Here is a 26836-nt window from a genome sequence, read left to right as displayed (position 1 = left end):
CTGTCATCACTGTCACATAAAAAATACACACAGACATGGCAAGTACAGTTTCACAGTATCCAAAAACATTTTTGACCCACATTGGTGGATCTAAAATGCATTTGAAAAGATATGACCCAGAACAGCTCGCAGAAACATTTGTAGCACATGTAGTTCACCAAATTTCAGGCTAAAAGAATGACATTTAGGGAATTTTTACTGCTGTCAAATATCAAAAAATGTTAAATTTGACTGAAACAATATGTAAGGATTAATGAGATGTGCTCTGTGCACAGTGAACCCTTTCCATTTACAGAAGCTTCTATCTAAATCTCACAAACAAAAGAAGCAATTTGGCTTAAATTAATTTAAAATGATTTGCTTAATTAATTAAAAGACTTAAAAGAGTCCTGTAAAACCCTTTCTTTGTTGCATCTCTGTATATACTATACGATATACTGTTCCCAGACATGAAAAAATATCGAGGACGTACCTCTCCAATGGTGCCTGTCTTTTTTAAAAGCTTCTCCCGCCTGAGGTATTGTCATGAGTCTGCAAAACTATCTTTCAGTTTTCTCCATTTCCATCCTATTCTCCTTTATCTCCTGGGGTGGCCACTGAACATAAGGAAACATTATTCATCCTCAGACAACGAGCCAAAACTTGTCTCCATGGTTACCAGGTGTGAAGCGGATAATGCCAATAGCTGTCTTGTGCTTAATCTCTAAGCTGTCTTAATTGTGTCATTTCTATCCCTCTGTCTATCTCTTCCTGCCTCCAACGACCTGAACAGGATTCACGGCTGACACGGTCACAACGAAATCTGACCTCTCTATAACTGAAGCCGTATATACTGGCTGTATTGTGACCTGTTAAGGGATGAGGTCCATTAAATAGGGTCAAAAATAGTAAATGAGCTCTGTTCAAAACCTATACTGCCCCTTCCTTTTGTACTTTAACTAATATTGTATACATTAATTGCAACTCCATTGTGCACACACAGAAAAGCCAATATACACATTCCCTGATCTCTGGTTTCTCTTAAGTAGTTATTAGTATTCCCAGATGCTAAATTACTTTATATTAGTGTTCATTATTTTTTATATATCAGAGCTTTGCATGCATTGGAAAAGGCACAAACTCAGCCACCACAAGTAAACAAAACAGGGCTGAAAAAAAGCATGTCAGACCTAGGGCATAGGGATTAAGCTGCTGTACGTTGTTGCAGAAACTGCAATCTGGTTCTTCAAATCAGATTACATTTGGAAATGTATTGAGGCAGAAATGGTGACACTGCACAAACAAGCAGAGTGAAGAATTGAAGGAAGCTGTTGATAACCTTAACCCTCTCAGGCTCAAATTAAGTTTTAGTTGCTAATGCACAACCACGTCCTGCAGTGGTACTTCTGAGTAAAAAAACCATAAAATATGTATGGGATAATCAGGTTGTTAGTTTTTAACTGTTGCAAATCGGCAACGCCTGCCTCGAGAGGGTTAAAACAGTTGAAAACCATTAAGATAACTGCATATTAACAAAGCAAAAGATCCAAGAAAACACAGTAGTCTCAAATGTAAGGGTGGGTGTTACAGGCTCACCCATGCATTTCTCAGGACGGTGATACTAATAATAGTATCACAGTCCTGAGAAATGCATATCACCAACTTTTTATTCACTTCATTGTGCTAATGTGTGTTTTCAACATTATTCAGTTTGAGTCATTTTTAGAATTAAATTGGATCTGTTGTGGGGATGCTATTCTGCTGTGATTTGTTGTTTTCCTGCACAGCTATGATGGGTTATTTCACTTTTAGGCAACTTACACAGCTCTGGTTTTGCCACAGCTACATGTAAATGAATCAGTAATAGAGCTGGCTGAGTTATTTTGTTGAATGTTTAAAACTGCTTTGCTGCTAATGGCTACTCTAATTTACTGAAAAATGAGAAAATTTATAGATAAATATGGTTCAACTCCGTTACATTTTTAAAGCTTGAAATAATATGAATTCGATTTCATTATGTGATGCATTAACTGGAAATATTTGTTCCCATTCTATCGATAATATATATGAGAAAACATTGAGTATGACTATTTGTCCTGTTCCTACAGGACAATAATGACAAATTCATCATCAAGCAAATACACAGCCAGGCGCTTAAATACTAGCTTTTCACCCTAACAACATTAACTTGCTAATAATGTCACTTAACAAGTGTTACAGAATCACACAGAAGGCTCATTGTTCTAGACGTGACATATAAAATTAGATCATTATAACTCCCCATTAAGTATAAAAAAAAACCTTCTTGTCTTTAAAGAGCATTAAAGTTAATAACCTTATCAAAATCTGAAGTTTAACAGAGCCTACCTCATGTCACAAGGCAAAACACAAAAAAATGTGTCATCATTAAGTATTTATCATTGTTTTTATTCACCACAGCTTTCAGTAATTGCATTCAGCAAGCTTTTTGAACCAGTGGGCAAAGTTTAGAGGATTGGTATGAAGGTAGAAATATCTTTCTTTGACAGAATTAAACCATATGATAGCTAAAACGTGGTGGGTTTGAGAGAAATGCATTTGAATGTGTCAGGATTGTGCCTATGTCATTGTACAGTTTTACTGTACTAGTGTGTATTTAAAGAGAATAATCTTGAAACCAAACCCTGAATGAACAAAAGTACCCCAAACTAACATATGGCATCTAAAGTTAAATTACTCACAGGAGATATGGCATTTACTTCCCTTTCTACACTTGAATAGGAGAACGATTGCTTAGGATGACAAATGGTCAATTTATATAACAGCCAAACAGATGCAGTGGTTAACAGCAGTGACAGCTTTGCTACAAGAATAACACCTCCACAGGCACTACACGGTGCTGGCAACCTCCATTATTGACACTTTATGTAATAAGTGTATTATATACACACACAAGCTGGTGTATAACATTTGCTAAACATATATTCATAAACCTCCAACTAATTCGAATAAATATGATTTTTTTTTCCCTTTAATGGAAATATGTTGATTTCCAGAGAAACTGTCAGAAACAGGCACTGATAAGCTTTTGAACAGAAAGCCATGAAAATAGTCCCGACCTCCACGGCAGTTAGTGTCACAAGTCGTGATGAGCAGGTAGGCTCATCAAGCACAAATCATAGGCTGCTGCACTGTCAACACTGTGTGTGCTTCCAGCCAAATTGGAGACACACGTCAGTTGCTGTATAGAACCTACAGGTAATTGTCTCTGAAAGCACACATTTACATTTAAAAGTCGTTTGAAATGCTGCTTTTCTTAGTGCGCATAAGTGTGTGTGTGTGTGTGTGTGTGTGTGTGTGTGTGTGTGTGTGTGTGTGTGTGTGTGTGTGTGTGTGTGTGTGTGTGTGTGTGTGTGTGTGTGCGTGAGAGAAAGGGAGAGAGTCTGACATATCCTAAGTTAGTCCTTTACACTTCAGTATAGCGCCTGCAGTTTCTCAGGCCAGTCATCCATTAAGACTGTGATTGCCGAAGGAGGCCCAGGGTACACTCTGTACCGACACCCTGGTGCCAAAAACAGCAGGCTGATCTCCACCAGCTTCACAGCTTTGTTTTTCGCTCACACCATCTCTCTGTTTTTAAAAATGTTAAGTTTAAGCACAAATAGCTAATCTTTTTTTCCCCTTTCATTAAACTGTGCCTTGGCATGCATTAACACGAAACAAGGCCAAAGCATGAAAACTGATTTGTGTTAAAAATGTTTCAGAAATTTAGGCTTATCAGCAACTACACATGTGAGCTCTACAAGAAGCCTGACTCTTTAATTAAGAAGAAACCCTGTAGATGAGGCACATTGTTTTGCTGAACAAGTTACATTTGAGCTACTTTTATCCAGCATTTTATAAATATCCTTCTTTCTTTCTTTTTAATAAATTAAATTGCAGTGGTTGGTTGCTATCCAAAAACAATCAGTTTAATAGTATTAAAAAAAAACTACATACATCAATAATTCCTATTACATTGGGAATTATGCTGGAATAATAAAAGCATTGATCTAACTTCACTGGTTTACTTCCACTCTTTTAGAGTACCACTATCAGGCTGACTATGTGACTGTACTCCAAAAAAAGGCCTATGTATATTTCTCCTCTTCTTCCCCAGCTCCCAAATAATTACTCTGCACTCTAAAAATAAAGTCCTGATGTGAAGATATATATAGAGATACGTAGAAATGAGTAAAAAGGTCGTCAGGCAACTTTTTAAAGCTCAGACTAGGTGTGGAACAGTTTATAATTAGATGCACTTTATGTGTTTTGTGTAATTTTAGTAACACTTTGCACCACAGCGTTTGATGATGCTCAACCCTGCCTTTCATCTCTGTTTCATCCTCAGTATTAACTGGAGCAGAGCGGAAGCTGCTTTCATATGTTTCTAATTTTATCTTTTGAATTCAAATTCATTGTAGCAACACTCTGACTGTCATTCATAATGCTCACTTCACAATACAGCAAATAACCTGCTGGAAGACAAGACATAATGGCTAACATCACAGCCTCTGTGACAGGGCTTCAATTTAAGCCTTTTCTCAATTGAAAATCTGTAGCTGTGTCAGATGTTAAGCGCTGTCAAATATTACATTTGATGACAAGCTCTGATAAGCTCCTGTTCCTCCCTCTATCTGTGTGGCACAAAAAAACATCTTATTGTAATTCAAATGCACTGAATGTACATCAAAGTGGCTTCTACTGGTTTTTATGAACATATTAGCGAGCAGCATGGCATCACAGCACATATGGAAAGAGAAGGCGACAGGAAATACAGCAATAAAAATAAACAGCAACTAAACACTTGGCATATACATTTTTTTTTATTATTCAATATGGGTGCCTATTTCATCAGCATGGCCGTGTAATAACGCTGTGGCAGTTTTACAGCCAAGTGCAACAGGCGGTCAGCTGAACAGGATGACATCCATGAAATTCATTACGAGCGTGACAGCACGATGAAAATAATTCCCCAAGCTAATGAGTGGTAGGGAAGCAAGTGTTTGAGCGATCTGGACTGTGAAACAGGACATGGGCCATCTGCAATGACTGACTGGTGTTTACATGGCAGGAGATGCAAAGACATTAGTGCCAGACGGGCTAAACACAGATACTAAGCCACGAGATGAAGTCCCCAATCCAACATCACCAAACTGGACTGAGATCAGTCTGAGCGCATGGCTTCAACAGTGCAGGTTTGTATTGGTGAAGCATTAAATTATTTCAGACTTGTAGAAATGTTTTTAAAAAGCTGTTGGAGTTTAATTATACAGTAAACATACAGAAGCTGCAAACGCATCAAACGGTGTTGAGTTTAGTAATGATCCACTCATTATGTGTGTTACTGTTTGGATAACTAAAGTCTCCCAATAATTTTAGCCCTTTAAAATTTAATAAGCTGCCAGTTCTTATAAAAATTATGTAAACTTGTCTTAGAAAAACTTAGAAAAACTAAGTACATTTCACTTAAGGTACCCAAGTTAGGGCAACTTGTTCATTATGAGGACACAAACGTACTTAGAATAATTGCTTTTTTTAAACTGCTGGCTACTTTTAGGTCTTACAGTGAACGAGCAAGAGAAAGGTCAGGCATAGTCTTACTCTTAAATGCCACCGACATCCTGCAGAGAAGATTTCCCCTTTCTTTTACTTCTAAAACATCTTGTGTGGTTAAAAATGAATTAACTAAGCATATTTGATAGCTTAAGTTACATCGATTAGTGTCGCCAGACAGCCTGTTAGTTTCCAGTGATTAGAAGATGCTGTCCTGAGCTGAAAAAGCTCCCTGTAGCAAAACAAACGATATGCACTAAGTAGGTTAGTATTGATTTCACATGGGCTGTCTCCACATAGATAAATCTGGCCCATTGTAGAGGGAATGAGGGGGAAGGAGAAAAAGTTCAAACTTTAGAACTACAATAAGTCTGCTTTCTGTGACATAAACTAAAGTGAGGCTGTGTAGGCAGTTGAACCCCCTGGGCTTCCAAAATACAGTGTACAGCACAGAAATTTTTATAGCCTGGTTTCAATATGCTTACAAACCTTTTTAGAGATGCCTTTCATGTACATCCCAGACAAATTATGTTATGTTGTTTTCTGGCAGAAACGCTGATTTTCTTGTTATAAATATAGAGGCTTTGGCTATGTCTGGAAATATATGTTTGTGGTGACAGCAGAAGGGAAATGAGCTGTAATCATACTAATTAGAGCTTTAGGCCTCGTCCTCTGTAGGCAGCCACAGCTTATACATGCACACATGCAAACATAAATAAATAAATACACATTATTTATAGGAATTATGTACACTCACCAAATTCAACAAGATGTTAGAGACATTCCTCAGAGATTTTGATCTTTACCGCTGCAGATTTGTCACATGTGCATCCATGACTACTACATCCCAAAGGTGACTGTGGAGGGGATTTGAGTACGAAGTCATGTTCGTGAAACCAGTTTGAGATGATTTCAACTTTGTAACGTGGTGTTTCATCCTGTTGGAAGCAGCCATCAGATGATGGGTACGCAACACTCAGGTATCCTGTCTCATTTAAATGATGATGATTTGATACCAAGGGCCCAAAATGTCTGTAAAGAAATATCCCCCACACCAGTACATTACTACCATCAACCTGAACTGTTTGTACAAGGCAGGATCGATCTGTGCTTTCATGATGTTTATGCAAAATTCTGACCCTATATCCAAATGTCACAGCGAAATTGAGGCTTTTCAGACCGAATCAGATCTCCTGTTGCTATACCTGCTTCAGCATTAGACACGCTTTGCATTCAGAGCATCGAGGTTCAGCATGCCTTGGTTGTGATTGGTGGTTATTTAAGTGAATTTTCTCCTCCTATAAGCTCAAAGCAGTCTGGCCATTCCTCTCTGACATCCTGCATTAACAGGGCATTTTCACCCAGAGGACTGCTCACTTTTATTTGTGCTTTTCTCTATAAAACCTACAGATGATTGTGTGGGAAAATCCCAATAGATCCACAGACCAGCTCATCCTGCACCATTAACCATGCCAAGTTCAAAGACACTTAAATCTTCCTCATTTTGAAACTCGATTTGAACTTCATCAAATTGAGTAGGTTGTCTTGATCATGTGCTTAATGCATTAAGTTGCTGCAGCATGATTGGCTGATTAGATACTTGTGTTAATGAGCAGCTGAACAGTGGGGAATAACCACTAGCACTTATAAGCTCCATGGATGTTTACTTTCGGAGAGCTTAAACGGATGGTAAAGGCAGTGATGAGCCCATTAATTATTACCGTTTCTCAAACCTTCTGTGGTGTCTGCCAGAGTCATGTAATGGTCTTATATGACCACAATTGTTTGTGCTTTCGATTTTAGGATGAGAGTGTGAGGAGGGCAAAGCCACCAATAAAACCACTTTACTGCCACTTCACTGTGACGAGAGGCTGCTTTAACTGTCAGCAGCTTCATTCAGTTACTACTTTTGAGGAAGGACATGCGGGACAGAGAGACAGTAACAAAGAATTGAATCCAGAACAGTGAAGATGAAAAGAGACAGAGGAGAAGAGAGGTGCTAAATCTGGACAGCAGGGATTTTTTTTAATAAAAAAGATATATGACAAAAAAGAGAGAAAAAGAAAGGGGAAGGTAAAACAATACCAAACGATGGAAAAAATATTTAAAAATTACGAGAATATTTTTACTTTTAAACTGTTTGTCTGCAAAAACACTCTATGTGAGTCACTTATGATTAAAGACATTACTGCACAATTTTCATATGACTATGAAGATTTGTCACATGGAAAGAATAATATATGCTACAGTACAGTATTAAATTATCATATTAGACAAATTAAAAAAACAATATAAAGCAAAAACAAAGACTGTAGGCAGCCTGAGAATAATTCATTTTCCCTTTGTTTGTGATTTAACATGCTTTTTTTTTGCTAGTCAGCAAATGCAAATTTTTGTGCACCAGTTAAATAAATAAATCATATAACTAAAGAAAGAAGACATAAATAAAACCAATGTAGATGTTAAATGTGACACAAATTTAAACAGTAAACAAAATTTAAAAACAGTGACCGTGCCATATACAACACATGTGTTTGGGAAATGCACTGAGTCCATTTTTGGCAACAAATATCACAGTAGGTTCATGCTGGCATGCAGTTTTATTTGAAAATTATCTCTGTTCTCTACATCTTGAAACTTTCTTTTTCACAGATCAAATAACGGTCATTTCTTAAGGACTTTTGCACATGCAGCATGCCCCCACATCTGCTGTTACTAAGTTTAAACAATGCAAAGCAACTATGCAAAATAAATTGTATCTTTTTGAATATGAAAACAAGTCAAATCTGTTCATATCACAGACTCTATGTGGCGTACACATGCATTGTGGAAACACATACTTCGATGAAGCAGAAATAGAGTGTGCTGCTAATTATCTCTGACGTGTCGGTTTGTTACAGGGATGTGTTGATTTGCCACAAGGACCAAACACCCACGTACCACACAACTTTCTTTCTTTTTTTTGGCCTTCTGTTTTTTCCTTCTCCAGTCCTGTAAAACTTGTCTTCAGTTTTAACTATAAAGGCTTCAAACTGTACACCATCAATCAACACCTTATTTTTAAGTATTCACACATCCTTTCCACACTGGAGTGCCGCCTAGTAACATCTGATTCATTGTGAATGGAGCGTGTAATTAAAACGGAAGCTTGTCTGCTCCTGGCTGTCGCTCTTTGCTGCGCTCTCATCTCAACATCACTTTGACACGCATTTACTGGCCTGCTACCTTAACACCCGTCTGTCAGTAGTGATGATATGCTGTTAACTGCATGCACTTTGCATGAGAAGTGGGGGTCATGCATAGAAGTTGGATTACATTTTTTTTTTAAAGATTGGACTGTCAACCAGTTAGGGGAATATATTACATCACTAATATAAACTGATATTTTCAAACAAAATCTGAAAAACATCTTTTTTTTTTCTCCCATCAGCTGCTTTCCACCGTCTAAATCCACAGCACATGCAGGCAACTAAATTATTCTGTTATGCATTATTAGGTTTTGGTAATTGTGTGCATATGTGTGTGTGTGTGAGAGAGAGAGGGGGAAAGAGGTAGAGAGTTATGTTTTATGATATACATTTGGCCACTCACTTGCATCAGTGATTCATTTTGTTTGCACCACCAGGATAATGTCTTATCTCCTAAAAAGGATCTGGGGAATGCATTTACGACAGCAAGGTTAAATAGATCTATCAATAACATTAATAGTGGTTAGAGGCTGGGGCAGGGTGGCACATCAGTGTTCTGCACTCTATACAAACAGGTTGTCATGTATGTTACTGTACAGTGTTCTCTTGAGAAACATCCGAATATATATCATGAAAGCAGCTTTGGTGCTTTGCTCGCTCCCATGTTAACACAGCACAGGCAAATTATTCCCCAGCTCAAATTTAATTACCACTCAGTATGCTGGGGATTATGCAAAGTAAGTAAACATTAAAAGAATGACATTGGGGCTGTCTCCTGAGGTATAGTCGCCGTAGCTGTCACATATAATTATTCATTATTGCTTTTCGCGTGAGGGGCAATCTTATCGAACGTGTGACCATGTAACCGCGCCGAAAATGATCATGAATTTTCCATCCTGGCATAAAAAGGTGTTCTTAGGCAGGATGTTATCAGAGGATAAATGTTTTAGTGCAAAGTCAAGCAGCTAATACAAATGCATGAAGAATGCAGGGGGAAGAGAACACTGACATTGAGACAACTGTGAGGAGATGAAGTAAACTTCAGGAAGCCTTTCAGAATATCAGAATAATAATATGGGCTAAATTCTTTTAGCTAACATCTGTGCAAAATTTTATTTTTTTAACACTGAAAATTATTCATGGACACACTTCAAATATGTTGAACAGCATTAGGACCAGAGAGGAAGCTTTCAGTGTCCTTAAAGTTTAGATCTACTGTGCTTAAACTGTTGAGACTGGAGCCATGTCTTCTGCAACAAGCGCTTCTTAAAAGTTACATGGGCATAAATGTTTTTAATTTAGATTTATATCTGTATTCATTTCTTTGACTTTCCAATATCCCACTGAGATACTAACATGATTAAACTCTGCTGCAAATGACACACAGTGAGCAACTAATGGTTACCTAATACAAAGCAGAAATACAATGAACCTATGAATCAAGCTGCACAGCCATGACAAAAAGGGAGATGCACATAAATCCCAATTAAAGCACTCCCTATTTTAAATCAAAGAAAAAGCTTACATAACCACAATGTGCACAGTCAGATCAGTCGTGTAAATTGGTGCATGAGTGGTGTATGTGATGTCATTCAGGAACCGAAACAAACAACTAATGTCTTTCGTAGAGCACTGGAACACTGGGCTCAGGTGTTGCCAGTGTTGCCTTACAGGAAAAAAACCACACCGCCTCTCCAGTGCCTGCAGAGAAGAAGTGCCACACAGGCAGAATGAAAGAGGGGTGGGGTGAAGTGAATCATCTAAGAGTTCTTCATGTTTGAAGCTGGGGTATTTTGTGTTTATTTCAATAACCTAGAATGAGTTTAGGTGTTTGTTTGTTTTTTGCCAAGACCCACTGATCCTGTCAGTGATTAACAGGAAATGAGAATTGTATTACTTTTTTATCCTATTTGGACTGCCTTTGTTTTCTTTCTATTAGTTTTAGATATTTGTGCAATGCAAATCTTAGCCGATGTGTTACCCTCCTGAACTGATGACCCTTTGTCATGCTCAGCCTAGGCTTTGTTCATTTAAAAAAAATTAATACAAAAAACAGATAAAAGATAAGTCTCCAGTTTTTCTGGTAAAATCAACAGTGAGTGAGGTAAAAAGAATAATAAAATAAAGCATAAAGCATTTCTGATCAGATCAAAATATCTGATGTTTTGTGTTTAGCTTCTGCACTGGCCTTGTGCAGCGAGTAGAAATACAACACAGAAAAGCATAACACTGCTGAAACAGGCATAGCACACAACAATCACACACTTTGGAGCATTACTTAGTGGGTGTTGCAGAGTACTGTGCGCAGCAGAATTTCCTATATATAAATAGATAGCTGTGTGAGCCAGAGTTCTTCAGCAGCAACTATAGACACTATTTCATTTACACGCTGCATTACCATTACTCATGTTGCTTTATTTCACCGTGATGTCTATGCCCTTTTCCTGGGGACGTCCAATTATGTCAATATTTCTGCCAATCCAATGAAAATTTATACAAACTATTAAGCAGTGACCTTTTGGAACTAAACTAATATCTGCTGCATGCATACAGGAATGTGCATTAGGCACATACATTTGGGCATATGTTTACACGCATAAGGAGGAGTATTCATATAGATAACTGTTATATTTCTGCTGGTAATGCTGGAATTTTCTCCCTCTGTCCATGAGATTTGCCTTTTTTATGCTCTTTCAGTGGAAGCTACACAATGCACTGACTCCTATTGCTGGGTTATGCATTTTGAACACACCCTCAGACTTTCTGCAAGAAGAAGATGATGGGCAACTGTCATGTTCTTCAAAGCAAATATTTCCTCTTTGCCACATTGACAGAGGCACTCCATGAAATGTGTCTTTCTGTATGGAACTCATTCATTATACATTTCTATTTATGATCAAAGAGAATGAGCTCAAGACAGGAACTTCAATGTGACTAGTTCATTAAAACTGCCCCGAATATGCTGAATTAAGTCTCTGTCTCTTTTTTGGGGGGGCTGTCAATTACTGAAAACTGCATTCAGTGTATATTAATTATACGTCATCAGTACAAATGTCCTGCACAAAAGATTCTGCAAAATAACTTGAACCTTTGATCCACACAGTGGGACGAATTAAGTGACCAGCATGCTCTGAGTGCCATTTTGCTCTTATTGTATAATCATCTTTGGCCTCATTGAGGGAAGGTTCACTGCAATACAGAGTTGTTCTGAGTGTCCATTTCTATCCTATGATGACATACTTCAGTCCTGATAGTAGTGGTCTCTTCCACAATGACAATGCCACCATCACAAGAGGTCACTGAATTGTTTGAAAAACACAGAATTATAGTCTGTGTTCTTCACAGTCACTGGATCTCAACCAATTTACAAGCCTATGGGAGATGGAAGATTAACATACTAGGCACAGCTCTGCACCGCCATTATTAAAACACCAAGTTAAGGATGATCATTTGGAACAATTGTGTTTTTCCCTCCAGCATAGACTTGTAAAAATCAATGCCAAGGAGCTCTGAAGCTATTTTGGCAACTCGTGCTTTATGTGGGGTTTTCCTTTTCGGGTATCCTTGTGTTGTTTCTCATTTCCTCACACGCCACATTCCTCTATATTCCACGATACATTACTATGAAAGTTTTAATCCTTTGTAAGGTTTTTTCTTTTTAGTAAAGTTCTATTTTTCCCTACATTTTCCTGTGAAAATCTCGTTACTGAATCCCAGAGGTGTTTGCCTGAGTGTCTGCACTGGAACTCTGAGTCATCGAGTCTGTTACCATCTTTTTTGCTGGATGTCATTTCACTGCTTACAGTGTATCACCTACTTTTTCTTACTACTGTACCAGTAGTGCCAGGAAAGAGGCCAAGAAAAGAAAAGAAAAGAAAAGAAAAGAAAGGAAAGGAAAGGAAAGGAAAGAAAAGGAAAGGAAAGGAAAGGAAAGGAAAGGAAAGGAAAGGAAAGGAAAGGAAAGAAAAGGAAAGGAAAGGAAAGGAAAGGAAAGAAAAGAAAAGAAAAGAAAGGAAAGGAAAGGAAAGGAAAGGAAAGGAAAGGAAAGGAAAGGAAAGGAAAGAAACGAAAAGAAAAGAAAAGAAAAGAAAAGAAAAGAAAGGAAAGGAAAGGAAAGGAAAGGAAAGAAAAGGAAAGGAAAGGAAAGGAAAGGAAAGGAAAAGAAAAGGTTATTTACTGCTAACAACCACCTTTTGCTTTAACCACACTGAAGACACGTTAAGTCACTTCTACCTTTCTTTTAGCATATTTTGCATGTCAAATCAGCTGTAATTGTAGTCTTTGCCTTCACTTTGGATGTGAATGTGGATTTATTTTGTTAGACTCATTAGGAACTTTACTAATTCAGAGCAACAGGTCGGAAAGTGACTTAAGATGAAGGCTGGTTTACATTAGTCTTAAAGTGCTATGTGCTACTATTTTATGTTATGTTATGTTATTTGACAATAGAAACTGTTATATTATTGGGAATAAAATTCAAAAGTATTATCGGGCTGTATTTTAATCTCACAAAAAGAAGTAGGAAATAAGGTGTAAGCCACATTTACCATACATTGTGTTAGTGGTTCTAACACAAAACATATATTGAGATTTTGCCATTGTAGTGGGGACATTTTCATCAAAAATAAAAGCAATCCAGAGGTTCTGCTGGAATGCATGAAGATTCTTAGATTCACTCTTACAGCCAAACAGTTCCTCTGCTTTGCTCATAGCTTTTACACTTTAGAGACAGATTTAGTGGAAGCAGCTCTGGCTTTCTGGCAGCTGGCTGCATCGGGACATGAAGCCGTTTTCTTTGTTTGAGGCTCTGCCAAACCAACCACTAGGCAGGCATTATGACAGTGGTGCAGATAAGTAACAGAAGAAAGGGCAGGACTACATATGAAACAATTGAGCAACAGTGTTTTCTGTGGGAGACGGTCTTTCTAACTGGTACAGACTGTTCATAGTTTGGAAAGCTTTTTTTTAATCCACCAAAGCTATATCAATTGTTAAAATTAGGGGGAGAAAATCCCCAAAGCACAGTGGGAAGGTGTACAGAGTATGACAAACCTCAGATATCTGTAAATGTTAAATTATATACATGCAACAAACTAATTAAAATTAAAGGTCTATTGATTAACTCTCTATCTACTATATCTCCCCCTATCTATTTTCACAAAAAGAAGCACCACTGGGATGTTCCTGGTGGTTGGTGTCGATTTATCTGTGTCCAGGTTGGGCTTAGGCTGGTGTCTCATCACCCTGTTTTACAGTGACTGAAAATATACAACATACTGCAATATAGATACACAGTACAAGTCAGAACACTGAGCTACCTGTAGGTTCTAGTACTGGCTGCCATTAAAACAAACGTGAAGGAAATCTGGATTTAATAATTTTTTTTAAATTCTTAAATTCTTCCAAATAACATCATGTCAAGTAGAAAATTTCCAATCTGAATGAGGGTTATGTTTGTTTAACGTCAAGAACCTGGATTGAGTTGAATAACAGTGCTGAAAGATGTCAGTGCGCCTCACAGAAGTAACTGCGTCTTGTTTATAGCCTTTACGGTAAAGGTTAGCTATTTGCTATGAATGCCTGTCCGTTAATAGGACATAAAATGGATTATGTTTTAATAATAATACGCAATTTAACTGAAAAAAATTAGTCATTTATGAAAAAAAATCTTAGCTAACTATTAAACTTTAAAATAGGTACATTTACTTCTCAAACTTGGCACCAGATGGATGACGTGTACGTGAGGGTCCTTCTGACTTCCGGGTTTGTATAAACAGATATCAAGCGGAGTCGCCTCGCCCATAAAGATGTGAGTTTTTGGACTTTCGTGAAATTTTGACATGGACATATTTTACATGCATTCACGCGTATCCATCTGTTAACAACTGTAATGGTGTGTTCTTCATTAGGTCTAAAGTAACGTTTAAAATCACCCTGACGTCGGACCCCCGGCTACCATACAAAGTGTGAGTACACTGACAGCTCAGCAGTCACCGCTTTAATATATCAGCCAGCTACATTTTCGACTTTATTTAACGTTTAGTTAGCATTTCACGGCTACTGCTGAGATTTTGTGTTTGTAGTTTTTTATTAAGCAATATAACACGTGGGCAATGAGTGAACATCTGCTAGTGCCGATGCTGACACTGTAATCACAGTCGGCTTCCGTTTTCTGTAGTGTGGCTTCACAGCATTTTATGAGGTCTGTTATGAATTAACCTGACCATCTTTACGTCGTGATCAATGGAAATGGCACTCATTAAAGTAATTTGTATAATATATGTGAGCCAGAGTCAAAAATATTATTAAATTTTAAACTTTTAACTGTATTTCTATAAGTTTTACAGCTTTTCCTATTAATGACCGCCATTCGTACTACATCAAAGTAGTTAAGTAATAGGTAAATGATTAAATGACAGAAAAGTTTCTGGTTTTCCAGTATTTACAATGAGTCTATAGTTTTAAAAAAGATCTGATTTAATACAAACTGAATAAAAGTTGGCTGTTTGGGGCCCCACATTTTAAAATGGCATTGGTGTCCCTGCTATATGCAGGATAAAAAGACATCAGAACATGGACAGGACGAGCAGAAACAGGAATCATAGCAGCCAAGGGTAAATGTAAAGCAGACCCTTCAACATTAAGCCCTCAGACAGACTGTTATGGTTGTGGTGTTTGACTTTGCACAGTGTGCTTTTAATAATCCAAGTCTTTGTCATAGTCAAGCACAGGCATGTTTAAAAAAAATACTCTGCTTAGAATGCTAATTCAGAGTATGACAAAGTCTTTTTTTTAATCTAGAAAAAGTAGGTTTAGTGAATCTATTTTTTTAAAGTATTATTAGTATAAGTTTCATAATTTTGATGATATTGTTGAATATTCAATAGCTTTTGATAGAGAGTTTAAAATTTTAAGTGGTATTCTTGAACAAAGTATTCAAATCTAGGTTTTCAATATCTTTTCTAATACTCTGGTTCTTCTGTTTGAGCAATACTTTGGCATATTAAACAGATCCATTTGCATTTCTGGTTGAACTTCAGGTTTCTGACAAATTACCTGAAATCCTTCAAGGATTTTATGCAGAAATCATAGTTGAATCAATTTTTGCCATTTCTGCAGCTGATTTGTTTTATCTTTGTTTGTTTTGGGTTTTTTTTTAGTGCAATATAAAGTGGTAGAATGAACACTAAACGACCAGAAAAAATCTTGTTCAGGTCTTATTTAAATAGATTATTAAATAGCTTATTATGAATGTATTCCCATGAATGAAACAAGGGAATAAAGTGGATCTGAATAGCTTTGTAGCACCTTGATCTAATGAGTAATTAGATCATTTTTAAATTAGATCATTAGATCATTTTATTTTTAAAGGTAAGCACTGCTTAGCAGGGGAAATTTTATAGACTGGAAATTTAAATCTTTCATGTAATGTTCTAATTTATTTCTAATAATGTTTGAAATGAGATATTGGAGATATAAATAATGTTTTGCTGAATCAATGCTTTTATGAAATGGCTTGCAAAACTTAAAACGTGTATTAAATTTATGTTATTCAAAGGTTGCATAAAATACCAGGCAGTTTAGTGCAGGGTAAACTGATTAGTTTGCAATATTGAGATAGAATTTAGAATGATGCAATGTGTTGGGCTGGTTGCTTCCTGAGTACTGTTACTAGGTTACATCAAGGGTAGCAAACATCAATTCATATTTAAGGGGATTCACTTGCTGGATTTTACCTACCTATTAGCTTTGTGTCTAGGAGTTAGCAATCAGCCATATAACTAGAGCAGAACATAGAGTAGCAGCACAGGTCATTTGATCAAAGTGTATACACAAAGAAAAATCTACTGGAGCTCACAAACAAATCATTATGTGACTTAATTCTAAGTCATTCTTAATCCCCATGCTGCACTCCCCCTGCCGAATCTCACTTTAACCCCTAAATAAAACCATTTTTTTCTACATGAATAAAACTTTTTACATTTTTTTTATTTAACTAAAACTAAAAGTAACTAAAATGTAAGCCATGATTGGTCCACGTGTAGTTAATTTAAGCAGTGTGTGCCACCTTACATAAATGATGTCTCACTGTTTTCTCCCTTTTAGATTAACAAAAGGTATAATCACTTTGTTTTTTACATACTAGATTATGTCATCTGGTTTTGTCTATATGGGCATAACATTCCTGCTATCACATTGTCTCAAAGCACTTAAATTGTTGAGCTTTTGTTGACCTTTTATGGACTAATTTGACATTAGTAGCAAAACAATGTGTGCTAACTTCTTAAAAACATATACAATCAAAACATCTTAAATCTTAAAATCATGTTCTATGACAATCATTTTTTAAGCAGCACCAAATGACATCCCTATATTTTAACTATATTATTACAAAGCAAAGTTTGAAAGCAAGATTAGAAATTATATAAATTAAAGATTGTCCATTCTGCTTGGAAACCCAGCTAAACCCTACTATTAAGCTGCAAAAAGTTGATTAATATATAAGTTGAATTTTCTTTGATGGTCAGTTTAGTGAAAAAATATACAAATAGTGAGGCTAAGAATAAAAAAAATCCCAAATGTCTTAATTTAAGGTTTTACACAAGGTTTTTAAGAGATGTGCCCTTTGTAGAATTGAGGTTTAAACAAGATGCAGTTGCAGAGTGTTTTGTTTTCATGGTATTTTTGTCACATAATGCATGGTCATAATTTCCAACAAAGGTTCAAATGAGTAGGTTCAAATAATTAGATGTAAAATACTGGAGACTGTTGTTACTTTAACCTGTTGACAGAGCGTCTTTTCTTTAATGAGGTCAGAGAAAACCTTGCTGGAGCTAATAATGTTATGGCTCGAGCAGAGGGATGGTGATGATAATGAGGTATCGCATTAGCCCTGTCAGACATTCAAAAAAAGGTTACCACTGGCTCTCAGTTAACACACTGAGGTCATCTTTATAATCTCCCTGGTTTTCATTCTCACAAATAGGCTGAAGATTCAGCTTAAGCTTAGCTTCTTTCTCTTTATACTGCAATGCTGACTACATCCATTGATTTTCACCTTCTAGAGCTCACCTCCACTGCATTACCTTACTTGGCAATTGCATTTCTGGCCTTGATTTTTTTTTTTTACATTTTTATCTATTTAAAAAAAACCTCTCACATCTGTTTAAAGAGTCTGGTGGTTTTTGGGTTGCCCTTGGGAGATCTCTGCTCCCCACTGAGCACTGCTCTGCAGAATTCATTTGAGAAGCATCCATCTGACAGTGTTGTGTGTCTAACTCTTTATGCACTCTTAAGGACCAGCCCTGGCCAGTATGTTGAGGTGTGAACTTTAACTGGGCCATTGCAACTCATGTATTCTTTTCTTTTTAGCCTTTGTGTTGTAGATTTGCTGCTGTTCTTGGGATCATTCTCCTGATGCATGACCCAAGTTGAGCCGAGCTTTAGATGTCAGACAGTTGGCCTCACAATTGACTCTAGAATATTTTTGTATACAAAATACGGTTGGTTCAATGACTGCAAGGTGTCCAGGTCCAGTGTCTGTAAACCACCTCTGTACTCACAGTTGGTATGAGGTGTTTGTGCTGAAATGCTGTATTTGGTTTTTGCCTAACGTGGTGCTGTGCATTATGGGCAACATCTCCACTTTGGTCTTAACTAAAGGACATTGTTCCAGAAGGTTTGGTGTTTGTTTAGATACAACTTTGCAAACCTTCGCTGCCATGTTCTTTCTAGAGAGAAGAGCCTTTGTCCTGGCAACACAAGTTGGTTACTTTTTGTGTACTTGTTTTGTATTTTTCCCACCATATTGTCAGTAATGTTAACATTTAACATGTTAGTTTAGGCCTGTAGAGTCTCAGATGTTGCTCTTATATTTTTGCATGGTCTGAGTTTGTGGGGATGTCCACTCCTGGGAAGATTGTGGTAGCACACACCTTGTGCTTTTATAGAGCTGCTCACATTTGATAAGTTTTGATTTGTTGCACCTGGTTGCTCTTTACCCTCTTAATTCCTATGCTAGCAGTAAGGATGTAGTTAGTTCTTCACTAGACTACATAGATCTGTGTAAACCTTCTTCTTCGCAAGACTGTAAAATAGTAGGCATTTTATAAAATAAAAATGTTATTTTAGAGCATTTTTAAAATCCCTTTTAATATGTCTGTTGCAGACTAAGTGTCCCAGAGAGCACACCATTCACAGCGGTTTTGAAGTTTGCAGCTGAGGAGGTAAGCTGTTTCTCCTTGTTCTTTGTGCAAGACTACGGTGGAATAATTGCATTGCACAGTAATGCTGTTCAGCTTAATACAGATCTATGGTACATGTGAAAATATATGTCAGCTAATTTACAAACAGTTTTATATTTGATGGTTTTGATTGTGACATACCCTTGCAACATTTATCTATTTATAGTTACAAAATTCTAGTATAAACAATTGTACCTTTTAATAGACTAAAATGAAGTCTTGTTGCAGTAAGTGTTTCAGAGACTGGATGTGTTTTTCAGCCACGTTTTTCAGTCTGACACAACGGGTTCACTTATATTTTAATCAATAGAGCCGTCTGCTGTCACCGAAAGCCTCTCTTTAGCCTTTGAAGTGTATTTTCTTCCCTTTTCTGTGCATAAACACGCAGCAGTACTGCGGCTTAAATCATCCTAATGAATGAGTAAAGCTGCGGCTGCAGATGTGCTCCTTTTCAGTGTGTTGACAGGGTATTAATCTCATTCTGTTACAAACCAGGAAACTAATGAAACGTAATTTTCACATTGTGATCCCCAAATTTGCATGCAATGAACATACGTGCTGCTAGAAGTTAATTTACTGTGAGGAGAATACAGTTATGGTTAAGTAGAACTACAGAGATTTCACCATTGTTTTCCCACAAATGTTAGCCTTTGAATTACTTAACCATGGGAGTAGTTTCCTTGAGTGGCTTCATATTGCTGCCTTGTTGCTCTTACTCATCAAGGACTGTGTATTCTACTTCGACTACAAATTGTACATTTCTGCTAAGAGTGAATAAAAGTAGGAAGAAACTTTTTTCAAGCGCTCAATTTTATATGAATAAAATTGAATTTGAAGGAATGAGTGGAATTATACTGCTGATATTTTGTAGTAAGTTCACTTTCATTTATTTATTAATCAACACAGATTTTGCTTTTGTGTTAGTAGCTTTATATTTTACATTTTCTTTATTATGGTTCAACTGGCAGAATAAAATGATTGTATTTTCTTTAAGATATAATGTTAAATATTTTATCATAAACCAGCCAACCAGGCGGGTGGTTTGAACTCATTTATATGCTATATTTAATCCTTTAGGAGTTTTTTTTTTTTTTTTCTTTCTGCCACAAAAACAAAGCTCATCACCGCCCATTTGTCTCTGATCAAACTGTTTCATGTGTGCTGCTTGTGCTACACAAGCCAGTAGTTTGGTGAGCAGCACTTTGCTAACCTTATCTCCCTGGAGACAGACTGCTTCCTCCACCCGTTTGCAGCAAATCCCCACCAGCCCATATCCTCTTCTGCCGAACACTGAAGTAGGACATGTATTGTAACCGTGCTCAGTGATTTTCTTCCAGAAATTCAAGCGTGGCTATCTTTCCCACAGGCCCTCTCTAAAGTGTTTATTTGAATGTGTGCGTGTTTGTGTGTGCTCAGGTGCATTTTTGTGTGAAACCGCAAAACATTTGTGTGTCTGATAAGCGTGAAAGTCGGGAGACAAAGGACAAAAACAAAAGAGTTTTTTGTTTTTGCTTGTTTTACTCACTATGGTAGTGAAGACATCATGTAGTAGCTCTCGCTTCTATTTTGAAACTGTTACCCAATAAGGTCAGAGAACGGCAGCGCGCTGATTCAGTAGATGAAGCTGTCTTTCATGGTAGTTTTAGTTTCACACTTTGTCTTCAGGCCAAGTGAAATATGGGAGCAACATGTCCCTGATTATTTAACTAGAATGGATTAGTGCTGCTGAAATGTCAAATGGTAACTTCTGTTGAGAAATGCACTTTTAATGTTAACATTGGTATCTGCTTCAATTTCTCTTCCAGTTTAAAGTGCCGTCAGCAACCAGTGCAATAATAACAAATGGTGAGTACACAGAATTATTTATTTATTTATTTGATGTTCCAAGTGAACTCGAGTTATTAGGAACCATTTTATGGTTACAGAGAGTCTCGTGCTTTTACAAGCCAAGTGTTTTGACAGGCAGGTTTGAAGTCAACAAAAAGCTGGAAGGATGTGTGGAAGATGCATCAAAGTGAAGGCGTGCTTGCTGTGATCTTTGAACTACAGAGCGAGTCTGGAAATAAGCTGATGCTTGAAGTACTGTCAAGTCACATATAATGATATATTGATCACCAAAAGCAAGCAAACATAGCGTAATGGGAATATCTCATCAAACATACATTTAGATATGTGGTCATGGTCAAGACTGGACCTGCTAAAGTTCAAAATAAGGATCAGAATTTGGGTGCGGGGTGTCTCTGGTTGAAAATGCCAAAGGAAAATGGGCAGATTTCCACTAGCTGATAGGAAACCAAAAATAACTCAAATAATCTCTTGTTAGAACCAAGATGTGCAGAAGAGCATCTCTGAAAGCGTGACAAGTTGATCCTTAAGAGGAGCAGAAGACTACACTGGGTGTTACTCCTATCAGCTGTGAAAAAAAAAGCTGAGCAGTTCACACAAGCTCAACAAAATTGTACGGACGAATGACACCTGATCTTACGATTTTGGATTTCTGCTGCAATGTTAAATTGATGCAGTCAGGGGTTGGTATGACCATTACTGAAGCTTCCTGCCTCATATCAAAGGTTCAGGCTAGTGGTGGTGATGGTGTGGGGCATAATTTCTTGGCACGCTTTGGGCCCTTTAAATTGTCACAATAATAATAATTATTGTGTGCAGGTGCGCAGCAAGTAATAATCACAGAAAGATTACTTTCTTGGGGACATATTGTGTTGACAGATAACATAAAGATAAGGTTTGTGTTAAAATGACTGAAGTGATGATACGTTCAAAGATAAGTTTTAAATTTATCAAAAGAAAAATGGCTCGTCTGTCATTGTTCCAGACCTTTGCTGTCAGTTTTGCTGCTGAGTGAACTGTTATTACAAATGAACCAGTTATTGAATACATTTTATTTCTTATTTCTTTGCTTGTCTTTTGGATAACAGTTTTTTTCTTGTATTTTCTGCATTTTCTGTTTACATTCTCATTTTAATGTTTGCTTTGCAGATGGAATAGGAATCAACCCGGCTCAGACTGCAGGTGATTTCATATGTTCTTATGTATGTTTTTCTTTTCTTTTTTTAAGTATTAGAAATACTTTGATCCTCAAGGTGATTTAAGGTCACATGTTCTCCATCTGTTGTATTAATATGCAAATGACCTCTGGGCTTTCTTTTAAGCTTGTTGACACTTGTCAGACTGCTTTTGTCAAATCATAAATAGCCTAAGCAATTAATACAGTCCTTGAACAAAGTATGAATCATTAGGCTTTATATCTCGGACATGTTCAAATCTCAGTGACATTGGCCTGAAGGTCAGCGGTCGTTTTCTGAAGACCTTGCAAATGCAATAACTTGAGAACAAGGCAAGATAGGATTTTGAAATTGAAACCATAGGTGCATCTACTGGGAGCCTGGGGGCTACCACTGGTCACCACCAGTATTTCTGCTAATACTCAATGGGATGTCACTGTGCGTGGTTCCACAAAGAGAGCAAGAAAATACAAGGTAATTCTTACTGGAGGTAACATTACAACTTGATCTACGATCAGTCATTTCTAATTAAATTTGGGTCATTTAAGCCTGTTTTAACATTTTGGTTTAATTTTCCTTTATAATTAATTATTTAATTTTGGAAATATTTGTATAGAAAGAGCTTTTAAGAGAAAAAATGGATATTTGTCAAAACAGGGACACTTAACTCACTTTTTTTTAAAATCCCTGAACATTTTGCATCATTGGTGAGGTCACACAGTGACCATGTTTAATTATAACATCTCTAAAGATAAAAAGCAGAAACACACCTGAATCTAACATGACAATGAGAGTCCCATCACAAATCTGTGCTACCTTAGAATATGAGTACAATAGTTGCATATAGAGCACATTAAGTGTTTAACTTTATTAGCTACAGCATCATCAAATATACATCCAACAGACACTTTGTTAGGTTTAACTGTTTATCTGTCCAATAATGCAAATCTCTGATCAACCAATTACATGGCAGCAGCTCAGTGCTTATATGGATGTGGACATGATAAAGACAAACTGCTGAGCAAACATCAGAACAGGAAAAGAAAAGTGATTTAGGTGACTTTGGGACATGGTTGTTGGTCCCAGAAGGGGCTGATCTGAGTATTTCAGGAACTGCTGATTACTGAGATTTTCCTACACAGCCTAGGGATTACTGAGAATGGTCTGAAAGGGAGAAGAAATGCTTTGAGTATCACTTGATATTTCACGTGTGGGTGAAAATGCTTTGTTGATGCCGGAGGTCAGAGGAGAATGGCCAGACTGCTTTGAGCAGATAAGAAGTCGACAGTATCTCAAGTAAAGGTTTGTTACAACCAAGGTATGTAGAAAAGCATTGCCTGGTGTGAGTCTTGATTTCTGCTGCAGTATTCGGATGGCCGGGTAAGAATGTATCATAAATATGAAAGTATGGATCCACACTGCATATTTTCAGTGGTTCAAGCTGGTGTTGGTGGGGAGATATTTTCCTGGGACACTTTGGAGCTATTAGTATCAACTGAGCATTGCTTATTGAGCATTGCTGATCATGTTCATCTCTTTATGAGCACAGTGTATTGTTCTTCTGATGGCTGCTTCCAGCAGGATAACACGTCATGTCAAAGCTCCAATCCTCTCAGCTGGTTTCTTGAACATTCGAATGAGTAGACTGTTCTTAAATGGCCTCATCAGTCACCAAATCTAAATCCAATAGAGTATATTTGGGATGTGATGGAATGGGAGAGTTATGAACCGACCAATCTGCAACAATTGTCTGATAGTATCATGTCAAGGTGGACCAAAATTTTCTAAGGAATGTTTTATGCACCTTGTTAAATCTATGACTTGGAAGAATTAAGACAGCTCTGAAGGCAAAAGAGAGAGCAGCCTGATATTAATGTTCTCTGTTTAACCGATCTGAGTCTACTGCAGCCACCTGAACAATCTTCCATTTGTTTGGTAGCTGAAATGTGTTTTTAATGAGGTTGTCTTTGATTTACTTAAAAAAAGGGGATAAAATAGTGTTGGTTGGTTTTGGATCTTACAAGTTAGATGTGAATTTGGGAGGGCAGAGATGTCACAGTGCTACCTTGATAAGCAAGTATTGAAAATCTTACTAATCATTCAGCCAGTCTCTTTACAAAGAATTGCAGGACTTCATCGCCACTGGTCATACTCGGAGATCTTGTCACATTTATATTATAGGTTGAATGTGATCAGAACTGTAGAAGTTTGGCCTACTTCTCCTTATGCATTGGGTCTCTTCTGCTGAGGAAGGACATTGGTGGGCATTCAGCTTTTTATCCGAGTTACACTCATGCGCTGTGCTGCCAAGAATAGCAGCAGTTCAGAAACCTCTGTCAGATTGGCTTTTTTTCACCCACTGCAGCCACTCCACCTCCTGTTTACAGGACTGAGATGGTGGAAATCAATCTGTCAAGTTCTTTTTTTTTCCCAACAAGGTTAAAATTACACTTCTTTTGGAAAATAGCAAAGGTGCACATATGCCAATAAGAACTGCTTAAAATGCATGCATGGTTTATGTAGGCTGACTGAAGAGCTGAAAATTAGGCACTAGGATTTTTTTCATCTGTCAGTTTAGAGATCGTTCCAGCTCAAAGCGTCTGTGTGAAGACTGAATCTGTGTGCAAGTTGTAATCGAATCCAAGACTTTGAGTCAGAGATTGCATGCTTTTTTGTCACGTTTTTCTCCCAGCTGGTGAGTTGACATGTTGTTGGCAGCTTTGGTGACAATAAAACCCCTTATTAAAGCAAGCTGATTATGAACCATGATCTTTATATAGTGCTCTGCCTTGTGTTGCAGGGAATGTGTTTCTGAAGCACGGCTCAGAGCTTCGCCTCATTCCAAGAGACAGAGTGGGAGGACAAGGAGACTGATGCTGCTTTTCCTCGTCGACATCGGCATAATGACTCACACGGCAGATTCATGTAACGCTCGAGACCCAGGAAACACCTCAGCGTGTGTCATTTTTATTTTCTGGCTCAACACTGACAGTGACTCACATGAGAGTATATTTAAACACATTGATGACGTGCGCATGTTCCCTGTGTCAAGTTCAAAAGTTTGGAGTAACATCAGGAGAGAGTAAGAGAGTAATGAATTCACACAACACAGCATCTACATCCCAGGAAAGATCAGCAAACAACTGAGTCAGCTGACTTTTGTATCTTTGTAAATGACAATAAAGAATCCATATGACCAACAGCACATGCTCAGTGCAGCGTTACTTTTGTTCGTACTGGAATTGGTAATAATATCTACAAAGGATGCTGTTAAGTGCTTCATTAAGCGACTGGTGACTTTATCTGTGCTAATCAGGCACCTTGTGTCAGAGCAGTGTTCTTCAAACAGATGCTGCAGTTGTCCTGGGGACCAGATTTGTCTTTGAGTCGATCCAACACAGCTTCTGATTAAAGCATGAAACCGTTAAATCAATCTGTTCAAACATATGGCTCTTTGCTGCCCTCTCTCAGGTTACATTCGAGCATCAAATGCACTCATCCCCCCACTTGAAATCATACACTGTGCACCTGCACACAATAAATATAGAAAATCTCCACTGAATAATGCTGCCTGATTATGAACTGATAAAGCAGGTGTTGATAAAAACAAGCCAAGCGTCCAAAGAGCTTAGATTAAAATTGGCATCGAGATGTGTCTGAGTAGCTATCAATAAGATTCATCAACCACTGGTAACACGGATTTTCATCTTGGAAATAAATGTCACGTGTTTGCAGTCGTTTGTCATGTGGCTTCTCTTTTTGACAGTGTGGCAGTTTGAAAAACAAGTAAACAGAAATTGTGTCTTAATATCAAGCCTCCTTGATTATTTCCACCCAAAACAACATGACTAATAGACCAGTCCGTGTTTTTTCCTTTATGAAATGTGCTTTATTAACTGAATAATGCAAGGAAGCAGCTGACTATCCTCTCCGCATTAATCATTTTCATTTGAGAAGGTCTGCATCATTTGTTTCTGAATTGGTTCAGTTTCTCAACCCCCCAAAAATAAATACAATTCACATTTTGTAAAGAAAAATAGGCTGGGGTGAATAATGCAGTGTGCATGGTGTAATACACAAGAGAAAGCTTACGGTTGTGTCTCACCATTTGTTAGGATGCAGGCTGGGATGGGGGGGAGGAGTATGAGGGCCATCGCAAATGGATTTGCTTTTCTGTTTTAATCAAAATCACTGCTGGGCACAGCAGAAATTTGCTTCTTTAATTGGAGTCGACCGCAGAGTGCCCTGAATGCAGCAGATGTTATCTCCCAGCGTTGCAATGTTGGTGGTTGAAAATTGCTTAATTGCTGCAGATATTTCTCATACATGTGTTCCTGAAGGGGGAAAAAAAAGAGTAACTTTTTTGTAGTTTTTAAACGGGTAAATAGTCTTTAGGCCAAGATCAATACATGATCATTTTGCATGCTGACTAAACCGAATAAGATGAAACTTAAATAAAAAAATAAAAAAAGGTAAGAGATCAGCTCATTTCACACCTGAATTTGTGCTCTTTAAAGCATGAAATTAAAATTTCACAGTTAAACAGAATGGATGCTCTGGTTTAATATTTCTGAGAAGCAAAAAAAAGTCTCATAATCACATTCATTGAGCTCCATGTCCCGAGCCAGCTGCAGGCTGAACTGTGCCCCAAAGTCAAACCTAACTTAAGAGGCACTGATGCACTGTGTGTATAGTACTTGGGCAAAAGAAGTCTATTACAAACTTGTTCTATATGTTTTCTGGGTTATTTATCAAATGCGAGCAAGCAAACAATAGAACAAAAAAAAAAATAGTTTGTCCTGTGGGTTCTATTACTCTGGAAAAAATAGGC

The 26836-nt window shown here is 37.4% G+C and overlaps 1 protein-coding gene across 2 annotated transcripts; it reads left to right on the top strand.

Moving 5' to 3' along the window:
• The first annotated feature begins 14457 nt into the window (after positions 1–14457).
• Positions 14458–25813, top strand: ufm1 (ubiquitin-fold modifier 1). Of its 2 annotated transcripts, none has more exons than XM_006800102.3 (6): positions 14458–14550; positions 14651–14707; positions 18910–18967; positions 20791–20830; positions 21980–22012; positions 24806–25813. In XM_006800102.3, coding segments are annotated over exons 1-6 (264 nt in total). In that variant the 5' UTR covers positions 14458–14548; the 3' UTR covers positions 24880–25813. The 2 variants fall into 2 exon arrangements, with proteins under 2 accessions (XP_006800165.1, XP_035767633.1); XM_035911740.2 differs by having other exon boundaries at positions 21980–22032.
• Positions 25814–26836: the final 1023 nt, after the last annotated feature.

Source organism: Neolamprologus brichardi, chromosome 10, assembly GCF_056152115.1.
Source record: "Neolamprologus brichardi isolate AB-2024 chromosome 10, ASM5615211v1, whole genome shotgun sequence".
Lineage (NCBI taxonomy): Eukaryota > Metazoa > Chordata > Actinopteri > Cichliformes > Cichlidae > Neolamprologus > Neolamprologus brichardi.
The sequence above is the reverse complement of the archived record's forward strand: the minus strand, read 5'-3'. Positions and strand labels throughout refer to the sequence as shown.